Here is a 14,824-nt window from a genome sequence, read left to right as displayed (position 1 = left end):
CGGACTAGTAAAACGCGGACTAGTAAAACGGGGACTAGTAAAACGCGGACTAGTAAAACGTGGACTAGTAAAACGGGGACTAGTAAAACGGGGACTAGTAAAACGCGGACTAGTAAAACGCGGACTAGTAAAACGCAGACTAGTAAAACGCAGACTAGTAAAACGGGGACTAGTAAAACGCGGACTAGTAAAACGCGGACTAGTAAAACGCGGACTAGTAAAACGCGGACTAGTAAAACGCGGACTAGTAAAACGCGGACTAGTAAAACGCAGACTAGTAAAACGCAGACTAGTAAAACGCGGGCTAGTAAAACGCGGACTAGTAAAATGAGGAGTAGTAAAACGCGGACTAGTAAACGCTGACTAATAAAACGCGGACTAGTAAAACGAGGACTTAACAACAACAACAACAACAAAAACAATTTCATACGAAGGCGATCACAAGACTTAATGGCGAGCCAATTTACTGAGTGACAATCCCTGTTTGACCTTTAAGCTACACATGGGTTTGACATGCACCAGACACAAACGAATTTATAAGTTTAGGCTAAGAGAGAATTTTATTCAGCACCAGTTCAAAATCCTAAAATACACTTTCGTCGTAAATTTCACGGCAGAAACGCAGGAATTCGATGAGTAAAAGTCGCATTAAATCTCCTTGTGTCTAGGTAGAAAGAGTCTCATTGACTTCAGCTTTTCGGTGGAAGAATAACCGATTTACACACGCCATTACAGAAAACAAACAGGCAGACTGACAACTCCAAACCACATATTCGCATTCACTTACAATTTGACTTTCCGTGACATTTTAAAACGGAACAGAGGTAAATCTTCGAAGATTAATCGTTGTTGGAAATAAAAAATACTTTCCGTAAGATCATTGTTTTTCTCTTTACGAGAAAATCGTCGCATGATCAGTTAACTTGTGTGTGTTTGTCACACCAGTATGGTGGCCTAGGAATGCCATAAGAAAATTGTGTAGTATCTTGTTAGTTTCCCGTTATTTATTACGTTATTTCGTTTTATTTTTAAACTTCAAACGAAAAAAAATTATATCAAGATACTTTAAATCAAAAATTAAAATAAAAATTTTTAATAAATAGTTAAATGGAACGAAAATAATCTTACCTTATCCCAGCAGTGCCATAAGGTTTTTCTTAAAAAAAAAAAAAAAAATTCGCTTGTGGCCTATTGATGCTATAGCCCACAATCCTCCTCGGTGATCTTTTGCGTGGCTCCTAAGCGATGTGCGATTGAAGCATTTCCAGTGTGTTGTTACACGATTTCCCATGGTAATTTCCTGTTTTAATCATATCGGGTAAACGTAAGCAATGGAACGACTATAAGGAGCGCCAAGGAAAGAGACGGGTAGGTGCAAAGAGCGTTAAAGCTAGCCCCAGGGGATCTGAAGGCACTTTGACTGTGCAGAGACTATCGGCAAACGTTCAAGGCAAGCGCCAAAAGTACAACCGCATTGGGCCTTTAACCCTCGTGCCATGCGACAAAGAACCAACTTTAAAGAATATCAAGGAGGCCTGTAAGGCCCTGTTTACCCATAGTGCTAGGGTTACCCTGGCAGAAGGGTTACCCTAACGCTCCCACATTTCTTCTTTTTTTCATCGACGTGTTTACAAGGCAGCTAGGGTTACCCTAGCACTTGGGTAACCCTAGCTGAGCGCTAGGGTTACCCTAGCGCTAGGGTAACCCTAGCTGCCTTGTAAACGCTCTGGTGGGGATAACTCGCCTACCCGGGACAACTTTTTACTTGTTTTCAGACCCTTTGAACATTGATAACAATGCGTGCGGTTACCAAGCATAGGTAAGTTGTCCTGGGTGGTAGGGTAACCCTATGTGTGAAATTTTGCTTGTAAACCCGGGCTACCTTTGACCCACCTGCTAGGGTAACCCTAGCACTAGGATTACCCTACCTGCTTGTAAACAGGGCCTAAGTCGCATTTTGGAACAAATTACGAATGTGATGTCCTCGCGGGCGAACGCGGGCGAACGCGGGCCCTCGTACACCCATGAAAGTCAGATCAAAGACTGGTCGAAGGTCATTCACATCAGATTTCTGAAATATGAGCAGTCGCAAAAAGCCGATCAACCAGTCTTCGTCTAGTCTCCCTCGCATCCGTTTTTTTGGATGTCACGCAACGCTCCCCCAAAAGAACGGCTGCTAACAGCCGAACTACATTCCTTTCTCCGAATTGGCCAATCATAGCTCGCGTTCCATTTTCAGGAACCTTTTCGCGCCAGACTCACCTTTTAAGACTCGTCCAATCAGATATCGTTTTCTATCGCGATCCTCATGTGGAAAACACAAGACAAATGGCGTGCTTGAAGGAGCTTTTCGCATAGCGTCGTCAAAGTTCAAAATTTTCGAGCTTAATGCTCACCAGAGGCTGGCAATTAAAAAAGTTTTAGTCGAGAAAGAAGATGTTTTTGTTAAGTTGCCTACAGGATCCGGGAAATCGTTAAGATATCAAGCACTCCCGCTCGTGTTTGACCATGTTACCGATGAAAGTGGTCATATTATTGTTATTGTTGTTGCGTTGTACCAACGTGCGGAAACACTCGATAATTCGGGCCGATTTCCTGTACCGGTGATAAGAAGCCACGAACATAACTAATCGCGTTCGCTCCAGCAAGCAGTGGACTGGCAAATGAAGAAGTACAAGTAGTGTAGGAGACGTTGGCCGACCTAAATTGCAGTGTTCTCGAAGCTTCGCCCAGTTTGTTGAGGGCAGGCACGCGCTTTTTTCCTCCTGATCTCCATCTGTAGGTCGAAGCAAGCGTTTAGCCCTTGGCCTAGATTGAAAGTCGTCTTGTATTTCCTTTTGATTATTGATGTAATTTACTGTTTATTATATATTCTGACTTTTATAATCTGTTGTAACCTCTTGAAATAGTGCGAATAAAGAGTTTCAGTTCAGTTTTTAGCTTCTTCTACTTTCTCAGTTGCTCGCTGAAACTTTAACAACCGCTCAAACAATCTAGCGTTCGTGTCGTTGGCGTAGCAGTTGACGTTTATGATAAGCGTAGATTCTATAATTTCAACCAAATTGTGAGAAGTTTTCCCAACAATATATACTCTGTCTTTACCAGGGCACAAGGATGAACATGTGAAACATTTCGAGCTCTCATCGACAAATTTCTTTAGTGTTTCTCCCGACATGATAGCTAGATCATCTGCCACATTCACATTTTCGCGTGAAACCTAACGTCATTCAGATTTTCTGGTATGTGATTGGTCTGTTCAATAGACCGCGACCAAACCGCAAGGACAATGAGAAAGGAATGTAGTTCGGTTGTCAGCAGCCGTTCTTTTGGGGGAGCGGTGCGTGACATCCAAAAAAAACGGCTGCGAGGGAGACTAGTCTTCGTCCGGCCATTTCATAAACGTGTGCCAGTTAGCCCAGGAGAGTGCAATAGTGCGGCTACAGCTGTTATAAAATCGTCCGTAATACCGCGTTTTGTCTCTCTTCGTCAAATGCTGAAAGTGGGCCAGAACCAGAAACAAATGTTGTCACGCTCCATCTACAAGAATTTGCAGTCAGTGAATTGAAGTGGTCAGACCCTTTTCCGGTCACACTTTCACTGCATCGTAAGTATAATTTTATCGTGTTAGCGGTCGTAACCGTTTCGTAAAGTGAAATAGAATGACACAGCCAGGAGGACACAGCAAATAATCATTTACCTTTTTAAAGGGTTACGATCGCTGACGCGATAAAATTATAGTAGGGGAGAGGGGTCAGTAGGAGCTCTCTCGAAGCAATTACCTGGCAAAAACAAACACATATATCTTACATGTAACAAACTGAACATTTATTTAACCAACGGAAGTAGCTGGGCAACAAACATCTTACCACGGCATTCATAAAGATAATCCAGTTAGAATTTTCCTATAATTTTAGGGTTGTTGTTTGAAGTCCAAATTCTTAAGAAAATTATCCTGGCACTGTACGTGTCTTGTGCGCTGTAAATACACAAAGAAAACATCGCCTTCTGGTATCCGCAAAGCTTGTCATGGCCATCTAAAGACATAGTGCAGTCTACTCCCTTTCGAATCCAGAAAATAAAGAAAATAGTATTATAACTACACCTACTAGCTATTTCAACGCGGCTTCATTTCAAGTAAAAAACGGATAAACGCCTATTTACACCAGGAACAAAAGTATTGGTTCTCTGGTGCCGCTTTGCTTTTCTCACACCTCTAGCTTGAAGCCCTTCCGGGGAAACTTCTTTCATCACAGCGTAAACAACATCATGGGGCACATTTAGCCCGTGAATCTCGCGTACCTTTTGTTGCATGGAACGATAGCCAAGCAGCTGTCCCAGAGCATCCATTTCGCGTGTCAGCTTCTTTCACATCTTCAATATCCAATTCATAATTCGTGAACTCAATGTCAAAGTACTGCAGCCTGCGTGCTAAAGTTCGCTCACTCCATGTATACATTGGGTACTTCGATTCTTATGTCTAAAATCTCACTCACTTTTTTCCAGTTTTGCCGAACGTACTTTGATAAATCATCTTTAAGCGTTTGATCTTGCATCCAGTCGCCTTCCTGATTTGATTTTCCGCCATCTTTGCAGAAAACATCATGACCCAAGTGCATTGTGGGCTATGGTATCGATAGGCCACGAGCGAATTTTTTTTTTTTTTTTTGAGAAAAACCTTATGGCACTGCTAGGCTAAGATAAGATTATTTTTGTTCCATTTAACTAATAATTAAAAATTCTTATTTTACGTTTTGATTGAAAGTATCTCGATATAAATTTTGTTTCGTTTCAAGTTTAAAAATAAAATGAAATAACATAACAAATAACGGGAAACTAACAAGATACTACACAATTTTCTTATGGCATTCCTAGGCCACCATACACCAGTACTGCTGTTTCTTCAAAAGCGTATGCTTCTTTCCTCTTCAATTGACAGGTGTCACATCGGGACAGTTACTTTTCAAAAAAATGTTTGAAAATTTGTTCGGAAGCCTTTTAACTACCTTTACAAATAAAAATGTTTCGGCGAAAGCTTTCTCTTTAATTTGAATAACATTTGTTTTCTTTATAACTCACTCGCTATCAAATTGTTAAGTTCAAAGAGGATATTCCCGTAATTAAACTCGTAATTGTAGCCCTAAATCATTCAGGTCCCCTCTATTAACTATGATGTTTCGGGAAGAACTGTTTGCTTCAATAGCAGAATTATAGTTTAATTGCAGCGAATTGCTAAAGAAGCTCCTAGATGATAGCAGTCACTGATCAAATAAACATTTCGCATTAATTTAGCCGTAGGTGATCAAAGCGTACAATAAGAGTTTGTATGGATTTCAAATTCAAACTATCTCTGTTTTTCCTTTGAAAGCTACAACACAGTGACGCGTACTCTTTATACGCGTCAAAATCGCTCAAATGGCTTACAGAAGCGTTTCGGCGACATAAAAAGGACACCACTTAGAGAGGTTCGAACTTTATCGTAGCTTTTCAAAGGAAAACAGAAATAGTTTTCGTTCGAAATTTAAATCCATACAGGCTCTTATTTCAACCTATTATAGTACGCTTTGGTTACGGCATTTTGAGCCGGAACATGTAGCACTGGTTAAACTGGGGTCGAAAAGAATATATGTTTCAGTATCTGTTGAGCACAATTGTACTCGATTTTATGGAGTTTCCAGATGATCGTTCCCATGGCTGAAAATTGTGAATGAGCAAACTGTCTTCTGAGTTGCGATTGACGGGGACTTACCATATGTGTAGTGAACAGTGAATTTGCCGTGGTGCATCGTACTCATATGTACCCTTAATGCTCTTCATTGATCGCTATCATCTCCGAGAGACACTTTTTTCAGGGATCGAAGTGATCCGGGAGGCAGGTGTTATCGAACAAAAGAGTCAAAACAGAAAAAAAGAAAGAAAAAAAAGAAAAACCAGCTATAAAAACCATAAAAATGACTCACTGACTGACGAAACTCCGGTTTAAAACCAGTCATGAAAAACAAATGAACTAGATCATCGTTTTAGTGCAGAGAGATACAGCTAATTCAACGTAATAGTCAGTGCTTGGGTCTGCTGTGAGGGAATCTGAAACGGAACTTCAAAAGGATCATTTTTGCTGAGGTAAGGAATTAAGAAAATATGACCGGGATCGGGATTAGCCGGTAGAAGGCGTCGGGATTGAGGGATTGAGGGAAAATTCCGGTCGGGATGGCGGGATTGAAGAACCCTATTGGAGACCCTCGTAAATAGGAGAACGGAAAAGTTGAAACTCTTGTGTTGACCATGTTTCTTTTTCACGGAATGTGATGTATGTAAATCCAAACACGAGATCATTCACAAACCTCTAGTTCTTTGTCGTTCTTTATTATCCTCGATCGACCCATTCAGCGCTCCACAAGCGGAAAACTCAGCCTGTACTTACTCGACTCAAAAACAACCGTGCCACCGCAACAGTTACCCTCGAAAAACTTTAAATCAACTGCACAAAAGGACGAGAAACGAAAGGCAAGGCAAAGCAAAGCAAAGCTTAAAATTTCGTGACTGACTGCGAAAACTAAAAACCACGTGACCAAAGAAAACAATGAAATACATTAAAATAATTACTATTGGCGGGAAAAGACACGACACGGAAAAAATCGGAGGACAAATATGGACGCGGACGGGGGTTATTGCGTGATAACTGTCCTGTGATTTTGCACCACGTGACGTAAAGTAACCAATGAAATCGCGCCAAAATTAATGGGTGGGTTATAACCTCGGATATCCTCTAGTTTTAGTTTGGGGGGATATACGGTCACGTGATGCACGTGATGCGTTTTGATCAATTAATACCCATTCTCATCCCTCGTTCCCCTGAACGACGAAAGGATCTACGCTCGCAAGCGCAAATCAGTTTGATTGCAGATATGCCTGTTTTATATGAACGGGATAGAATTCTCTATAGTGTACTACCCACAAAAATGTTTGAAGTTGTCATGAAAGCATGGTAGTTACCAAAGAATTTATTAAGTGTATGTAATTCATTCTTTTACGAGGGGGCTGAATAGGCTAACGGATCGGCGGATTCTGAGAATTATTTTGTCCGGATTTCGGATTTAGAGCAAAATTTTAACGGATTTGCAGATTTTGAAATTGCAACAGTTCGCGGTCTTGTCAATTTTTTAGGTCCGGATTTTGAATTTTGCATGTGAGGAAGTTCGGATTGTGGGTCTGAACGATCGTCAGAAATGCGTTGTTTTCTGAGTATGTGTATTTTTTTGTCACGGACGAGACTCTGCATGTCACGCATCAGGGAAATAGTAACGCACTGTGACGTCTGCTGTGTTCGCGTCCTTATCCTCGGGGGGGGGGGGGACTCCCATATGAACAGACGGGGATGCTCGTCGTCTCGCTTAGGGGTGTGGATTTTGGTCTCGCTTAGGGTGTTCCAGGCAAAGCGCCAATATTTTAAGCTGCCAAGGTCTCGTTTAGGGTTCCGCGAAGAAATACAGAATTACGCGAAGAGAAACAGAAGTAAAATTTTCTTTTTAACTTGTTTTGTTTACCGTATGACCTCAACATTAACTAGTTTTCTATTTTACCAAGTACCAAAGAGACAATGCATGAACATGAGCGGTCTCTTTTAGGGGTCAAAATTTGCTTAAGCCACGCCCAGATGGTCTCCTTTAGGGGTTAATTTTAAAATTTCCGACGGGCACCCCGTTTGTTTCAAATGGGAGTCCCCCCGGGCCTTATCCGTGACACTGTACCCCACCGATTGCAATTCGCTCGATGGGAAAGCCATTGCCTAGCTAACACACAACAGCTCAAGGTATGTTTTTCACCTTTTTACGAAGCAAGTAGCGAACGGAATTGGATTTAACAATTCTTCTTAACGGACTGACGGATTTGGTTATCAAATCGTGGCGGATTTGCATACCCCTATTCATCCCCCTCTTTTACTTTCCTGGGATCAATGTATTATGTTGTAGTGCAGTGTTCCTATTACGTAATCTGTACTTGCATAACCCGTTTTGTAATTAGCCTTTATTACACGACTCAGGCAGTCAGAGGGCCAATAACTAAAATCAACCAATCAAAATGCTCTTTTGCCGGTCAATATTCTCTCAGTATTGCACCGGGCACTGTCCAGAATGGTCCCGAATGATACCGCACTTGTGTCCCTTTGAACTTCAGTCGTATAATAAATCTCTTATTAACCAAGCTTGCTCGGGACCGTACCGGAAGAATACCGCCCTCGGTATTTTTTGTACGGACCTCGCTGCGCTCGGTCCGCACTGTCAAGACCTCAGGCCGATCTTCTCCCAGTTCGGCCCTCGCGCTTGGTAATTAAGATATCTTTATCCAATATAGTTTTCTTTCCTTTTTCTGTCACCTTGCACCTTGCGTCCACATATATTTAAGACTTTTGGGTGGTTATGGTGGGAGAGGTTTTATTAGTTTTGAGCGAAGGGCTTTGGGGACTTGAAAGGAACAGAGACTCGTTCAAGATCAGAGCACATTATCATCTCTGAAAAGTCATTCAGAAAACCGTTCTATTTCACGACAAATAATCCATTTGCCGGGGAACGTATGTGCACAGAGGAGCTGTCAGATAGTAAGCTGACGAAGAAGTGATGATAACTGAATTAAGAAGAAAAGTCCGAACGAAGGTCAAATTACGAGAAGTTGTCTGAGCGAAGAGGGAAGTACACAGTTGGAAACTGGTGAAACGGGAGGTTGGTTTGTGCAGGGTTAATCTATCAACTCTGGTTTGTGAAACGGAAATTTGGTTTGTCAGTACGTAGTTTGTTGGTGGAGCTTGGGAGAGTTGAGGACAAGTCAAGGCCACGGACGCAAGGCGAACTGAAGAAATCAAATTAGGTTCGCGGCCTAAACACAACGGAATAGCTGGCCTGTACTACCCATTCTAAAAGGTCACTCTACTCACCTACAATCCTTAGATTTTAGAGGTGATTTACCCAAGATTTACGAGAAGGGCACCTTAGCCTGTGCAGCCGGCTACAACAGGGAGGGATTAGGGAAAATTACATTGAAGTACTTCATGCACTGAAAAGGCGCAAAGAGTGATTCTTTAGGTCTGATTCTTACTATCGTGAGCCATGTTCTGGTTTATTCCCCCTCCTCCCTCAACCCGTAAGCAGTAACTTCAAATACAAAAATCATGAGGCTCAAGCCATTTAAGGCAAAATTACACTCTACTTCAAGGCCAATCCAATGTGATTTTCATTTGAATAGGCTCAACCTTCCAAGTTATTAGGGGTTGACATTATGAATTTTAGGCAAAGCGAGTGAAGCTTTAGTGTTGTACCCAGTTACCAAATGAGGTGATATTAGGGACCTTAAGCAGTCAGGACGGCAACGCCAAGGAAGACTCCGATTAAAAAATGAACTTCTACTCTTAGTTAGAATTTCGAACATGGCTGCAGGAGCTTACTGTCTCATATGGCGCCACAGCTAAACTTAAACGTGACGTATAAAAGTAGCGTTGAGTTCCAAATAAAAATTAAATAATTTGCCGTCGCGGTTTCGGTTCGCAGACGACGCAGATTTTGGCGATTTCACGTTGTTTTGCATAGGACAACTAAGGAATGTACAAAGTTTCAAAACGCACGTGCTGAGCTATTGTTCTGCGAATTAGATCTCTTGTTTTTCCACGTCCTTGTTGCCGTCGCCGTCGTGGTTGCTTAGGGTCCCTATTTTTCATTCCCAAAAAAAGAAGCACAAATCAAATGTGAAAAGTTTGAGTTGCCAACTTTTATTCATGTAATTTACACCAACAAGCTCAGAATTTCATTGAATGAGGGTACTGTCCCTTTCGGAGGGAAAACAAGGTTTTCAGGTACTTCTTTAGATGTGCCTCTTTCGAGATCTCTGGGAGGATTTGCTCATCAACCGTCTTTTGGTCCTCAATGCGCTCTTCACTTGGTTTCCTCTCCTTTATTAAAAGACAAACAAACATGAACAAAAATACTCATAGATGAACTTATTGTTTGGTAAAAAGGCAGAAAACACACCAAGTGTGCCAGTGAGTGTAAAACACACTCTTAGATGAAAGTCACCTTCAGGCATCAAAGCGACAACTCTCCTAATATAATTTACCATCGTCATTATGACCCAAGTGTGTGAGTGAGTGAGGGATATATTTGCCAATCAAGTCATTGCATTAACTCATCCTCTATGCCTCACATATGCAACAAGTTACAAATTGGACAACATAGGGGTGCAAAGAAATAACATATGTTGGAAGGCTTGCTATTGCTGAACAAATCCTCGTCAAATTCAGAATTTCGGAAAAAAAACTTCGGAAAAAAAAAAGAAGTAGCTCACTACATGAACAGAGTTAATAGATTTGTTGTTTCATTATGGTGATGTATGTTAAAGGAAAGGTTTATCTTTTGTCTCTGTAAACAGAGTCACAATCAGTCATAGTTCAAGATGTTTTGAGTGCTACAGTCTTAACCCCTTGAACCCTAAAAGTGACTAGCTGTCACGTATTCTCCTAGTCAACACCTTAGCAAATGTAAAGAGAAAAGTTTGAAGAATATGCGTAACAACGTTAGAGGTCAAACACAACGAATTTATGAAATTCATATCCCTGAACTGTGGTTATAGAAACGTATCTGTGCACAATCCTCACAGTAAAGAGCACTATTTAAGCAATAGTGAAAATCAGGCCTGTATGGGATCCAAACCACTGACCTATGCGATACTAGTGCAGTGCTCTACCAATTGAGCTTACATGCCAACTGGGAGCAAGTCATCAAATTAGTCCGTCATAAACCCGTAAGATGATAAATCAAACACAACGAATATATGAAATCCATATTTAACAATTATTTGCCTCAGGCTCGGTGAATATCATCGAATAATCCCCTCGATTTCGTCTCGGGGATTATTCAACAATATTCACCGAGCCTGAGGCGAATAATTGTTTTAGTATAAATTCAGAGCTGAACAACAGAGAGATTTCTAAAATCGTAACATTTTAGTAACATTTATCAACATTTTATTTTAACATTTTATATAAACTGCGTGGAGCGGTTTATATAGCATCATATAAGGAACCGCTCGACTAATCAGATTGCTGGAAACTCTTTGCTCAGCTCTGAAATTATACTAAATCTGAATATGTTAGGGGTGTTAAGGATGAAATAGGTTGTTAGCTCCTACTGGCGCCTTTCTTATTACTTCCACAAGTTGACGTTATTCCCTCTTAGTCATCTTTGTAGCTGACAGGTTCTTAAAATTTTTATATTACACAGGTGTAGGTGCCCATGAGGGTTACTCTGATACAGCACCTTCGACAAAATAACTCTAGAGGAATGAAAGCAGGTAAATCTACCTCCTGAGCATCTTCAAACATGTCCTCTGTTCGTTTCTTCTTCCTTGGCTCTCTCTTGAAGAAGTCATCAGACAGACGTTCGGGTAATTTGAAGTTGCTCAGGTCTATCTGGGTGCTGGTGGCAATGACATAAGCTTGGTTCACTCTTCTGAGAGGAACACCATTCACCTTGTAAGGTCCTGCAGAAGAACAGTTAACATATTTAAACAAACCAGGGCATGAGAAAAGGAATCATTTTAGTAAACTGGCTCATGCTTGCACTCGGAAGATCAGAGGGTACAAATAACACAACACACTTTTCTATAAAGTGTTGTGTTAAACTTGCATATCCCTTGAAGGAGAAAAACAGGTTAGTTGCTACATCAAACTATTCAATTTGCTCTTTCTGTGAGTCCTCCAAGTGATGGAAAAGCCTTAGAAGCACTTCGAGCCACCACTGTTTCAGCCACCATAACAAGTAAAAAACAAATTTGACAACTAAATTTGTAGCTGAAGTTGCTGGTGACTGGTGGTAACAATATTATTACTCAGTATTCAAGACCTAAAATTAATATGAGTGGCCCACAAAATGTCTTTTCCACTGATTTACGAATAACCTGTTTTAAATAATGAGCCATACCTGTGACTAGCAGAAGACCTGAGGCAAGCTGCTTGAGGAAGACCACTCTCTACAAAATCAGAGTTTTTTTGTTTTAAAAAAAAAAACATCATTAAATAAAACAGAGGTTTTGACTCTCAGTAACGTTACGTTCTACCCCTTCACATTTCTTTATGTAGCAGAAAGGTCTATAGAACTAATTCTGGGTACAGTTAATCCTTGATTATTTAGACTTGTGGGGACTGAGCTGACTAGTCCCCTGGGGTGAACATTTGGGATGGATAATTGAAAATATGAATATTAATAAAGCTGCATTAATGCAATAGCAGCAACATTGTTTCAGTACATCTGCTTTATTTGATGGGAATCTTGAATACAGCTGAATGATATTTGTGAAAAAATAAAATGGGACCAGGTAATGGTGTCTGGATAATTAAAAAAATTGGGATAATTAAGATTTGACTGCACCTCAAAAACCAAAAAAGAAAACACAAACACAAACACACACTCACATACAACAAACAAAGATCTCAGCTCTTGTAGTTGTCATCATATAATCCCTGGGTTGTTGTTACAGGTGAAACTATACTAACCATCTTGTCTTTCTATCTAATAAATCTCCACAATACCTGCTTCAGAAGTACTACCTAAGATGTAAGTTAAGAGCTCCACCATTTGCAACCATTTTTTTTTTTTACAAACCTTGCCTCGATGACGTCCAGCAAGGAGAATGAGAATGGTTCCAGGGGTGATAGAGGTGCGCAACTTAGTGGGCTTAGCCTTTCGCCTGTTCCTCAGAGGTCGTCGCACATCTTCAGTTGGATAGTAGCGAGACTAAAACATTTACAACAGAGCAACACAGAAAAGTATTATATTGCAGTTTGAAATAAATAACAAACTAGATGACCCCCACGAACCATAAAATCAGTGCTACTAAAATAGGGAACTTTACACTGAAAATGGGTGTACTCTTAATAGAGGCAACACTTGAACTAATTACTTTTCCACAACATCCAGGAATGCAGACAGTTACTAGGTCAAAACCATTTCCTTGACATATTCAGTGAAACCACTTGGCTGCCCCTCAAGGTTTCACTTTAGTCTTGAACATTGTTAGTTGACCTCATTTCTGTCATGTTTTTTTAATATTAAATGAAAAGCATCAACTTATCAAAATGTGTTAAAAATATCTGTGACACAATCACCTGCATTTTGCCTACCACTTTCTTGTTCTAACCACATTTTTGTATCAACTATGTTCTATAGTTTTCACTTGGTGGGGCATTGTGGTCCATTTCGCAAAATTAAGAGGGGATTTTGCAATTATGCCATTGTTGGGACCGTGTTGTTGTGAGTTTTCATTTTTCAATCCCCTCCTAAGTGATAACAATAGCAATAGAGTTTATATTCTTGGACCATAATATGTTTCAGGTCCTTCTCCATTTTAACCCTTACCCAGTAGCCCAGGCTTAAATGGCTCTAAGTTGGACCCAATATATATTTATGGTCACAAACAAAATCTTTGTTGTTCTATCACTGAACAGATATATGGCAATAGTCTATTTTTAACCCTTTAACTCCCATGAGAGACAAGACAATTTCTCATAAAATATCAATACAATATCAAGCAGACAAGTGATGAGAATATCATCATCATCATCATCTTTTATTTGCCTTATTTTAACAATAACAATAATTAATTACAGCGATAACAGTTAGAGGGCGAAGAGACCCAAGAAGCCAGTGGCTTATGGGAGAGCCACCTGACTTACAATAATAAATCAAGTAAAGAAAAAGTGCTGCGAATGTGCGACTTGGCCAATTCAGTGATTATTTAAGTTAAAACTCTTGAAATTTCGTCTTAAAGCTTAGAAAGTTTGATGAATGGAATCAAATATGGAAAAATATAAATCTGGTCTTGGGTGTTTCAAGGTTGGATAACACTATCCACTAGAAAAATCTTACTCCAGTGTATAGTGCAGCATGTTTAGCTGTCACTTATCTACTGGATAGCCATTTATCTGTTGGATAGCATTATCCTCCCTTAATACAACTGGGCCCAAGGGATTATTGGTTGATTCAAGACCAAATTCTCTGCACTAACATCACAAGGACTGTGTAAAAGAAAGTAAGGAGAACTATAAATGAGATCTTGGGAGTTACAGGTTTAAATGATATTCATCAAAGATACATACCTCTCTCTTCACTGGAACTACTCTTGTGGAACCATTCTTGTCCCCTCCAACCTCCTTTACTCTAGTTTTTGGTTCTTCAACAACTTCCTTCTTAACTCCTGTCTTTTTGCGTTTGTACAGAGCCCTCTTTTTGTAGATAGCTGATCTGCTGTACCTCCCTATGCCAGGGGCGAGATCTTTGTTGCGTGGTGTGTGGACTTTTGCCATCTACAAAAGTGCACGTGAAAAGTGTTACGAACAATTTCTTGGTTGCAAGGGGAACAATTTCAGATGGATAGATTTTTGGCATGAATCGTTTCGCGAAAAAAGGTATTAGATAATTAAAAAACATTAATTTCCGACGGGGAAGGGGGTAAACGATCATCATAATGATGCAAATGAAACTTTTTTAAATCTTTGTTATTTACAAAACCTGTCCATCCTTATTTTTGTCGATCATCGTAAGAAAGAACAAGAGTAAAAAACGTGTGATTCTTTATTATTTGCTCAGAATAGAGTTACAGTTCGATAACTTGGTTATTCGTTAAGGCGTAAACTAAGCACGGTTGAATGATGTCGTAACGGAGGCTGGATGGAGGTTGATTTTGAGTAACTATTCAATCATTCCCCTCACCTTTCCAAAAGCCACAAACGAAGAGACAGCTTACATCCGGGAGACCTTGATTGAAAGCAATCTGCGCCTGCAATATT

At 40.3% G+C, this 14,824-nt stretch overlaps 1 protein-coding gene across 1 annotated transcript; it reads right to left on the bottom strand.

Annotated features, from left to right (window-relative positions):
• Positions 1-9,738: 9,738 nt before the first annotated feature.
• On the bottom strand, positions 9,739-14,818 carry LOC111332392 (large ribosomal subunit protein eL6). The gene is made up of 6 exons (XM_022937712.2): positions 14,748-14,818; positions 14,135-14,341; positions 12,642-12,773; positions 11,961-12,009; positions 11,342-11,520; positions 9,739-9,934 (listed from the first exon to the last, which is right to left on the bottom strand). Exons 2-6 carry the CDS (start codon positions 14,339-14,341, stop codon positions 9,782-9,784), a joined length of 720 nt encoding a protein of 239 aa, XP_022793447.1. The 5' UTR covers positions 14,748-14,818; the 3' UTR covers positions 9,739-9,781.
• Between the last annotated feature and the right edge of the window lie 6 nt (positions 14,819-14,824).

Source organism: Stylophora pistillata, chromosome 13 (genome assembly GCF_964205215.1).
Source record: "Stylophora pistillata chromosome 13, jaStyPist1.2, whole genome shotgun sequence".
NCBI classification, from domain to species: domain Eukaryota; kingdom Metazoa; phylum Cnidaria; class Anthozoa; order Scleractinia; family Pocilloporidae; genus Stylophora; species Stylophora pistillata.
This window is presented reverse-complemented; position numbering and strand designations above follow the sequence as displayed.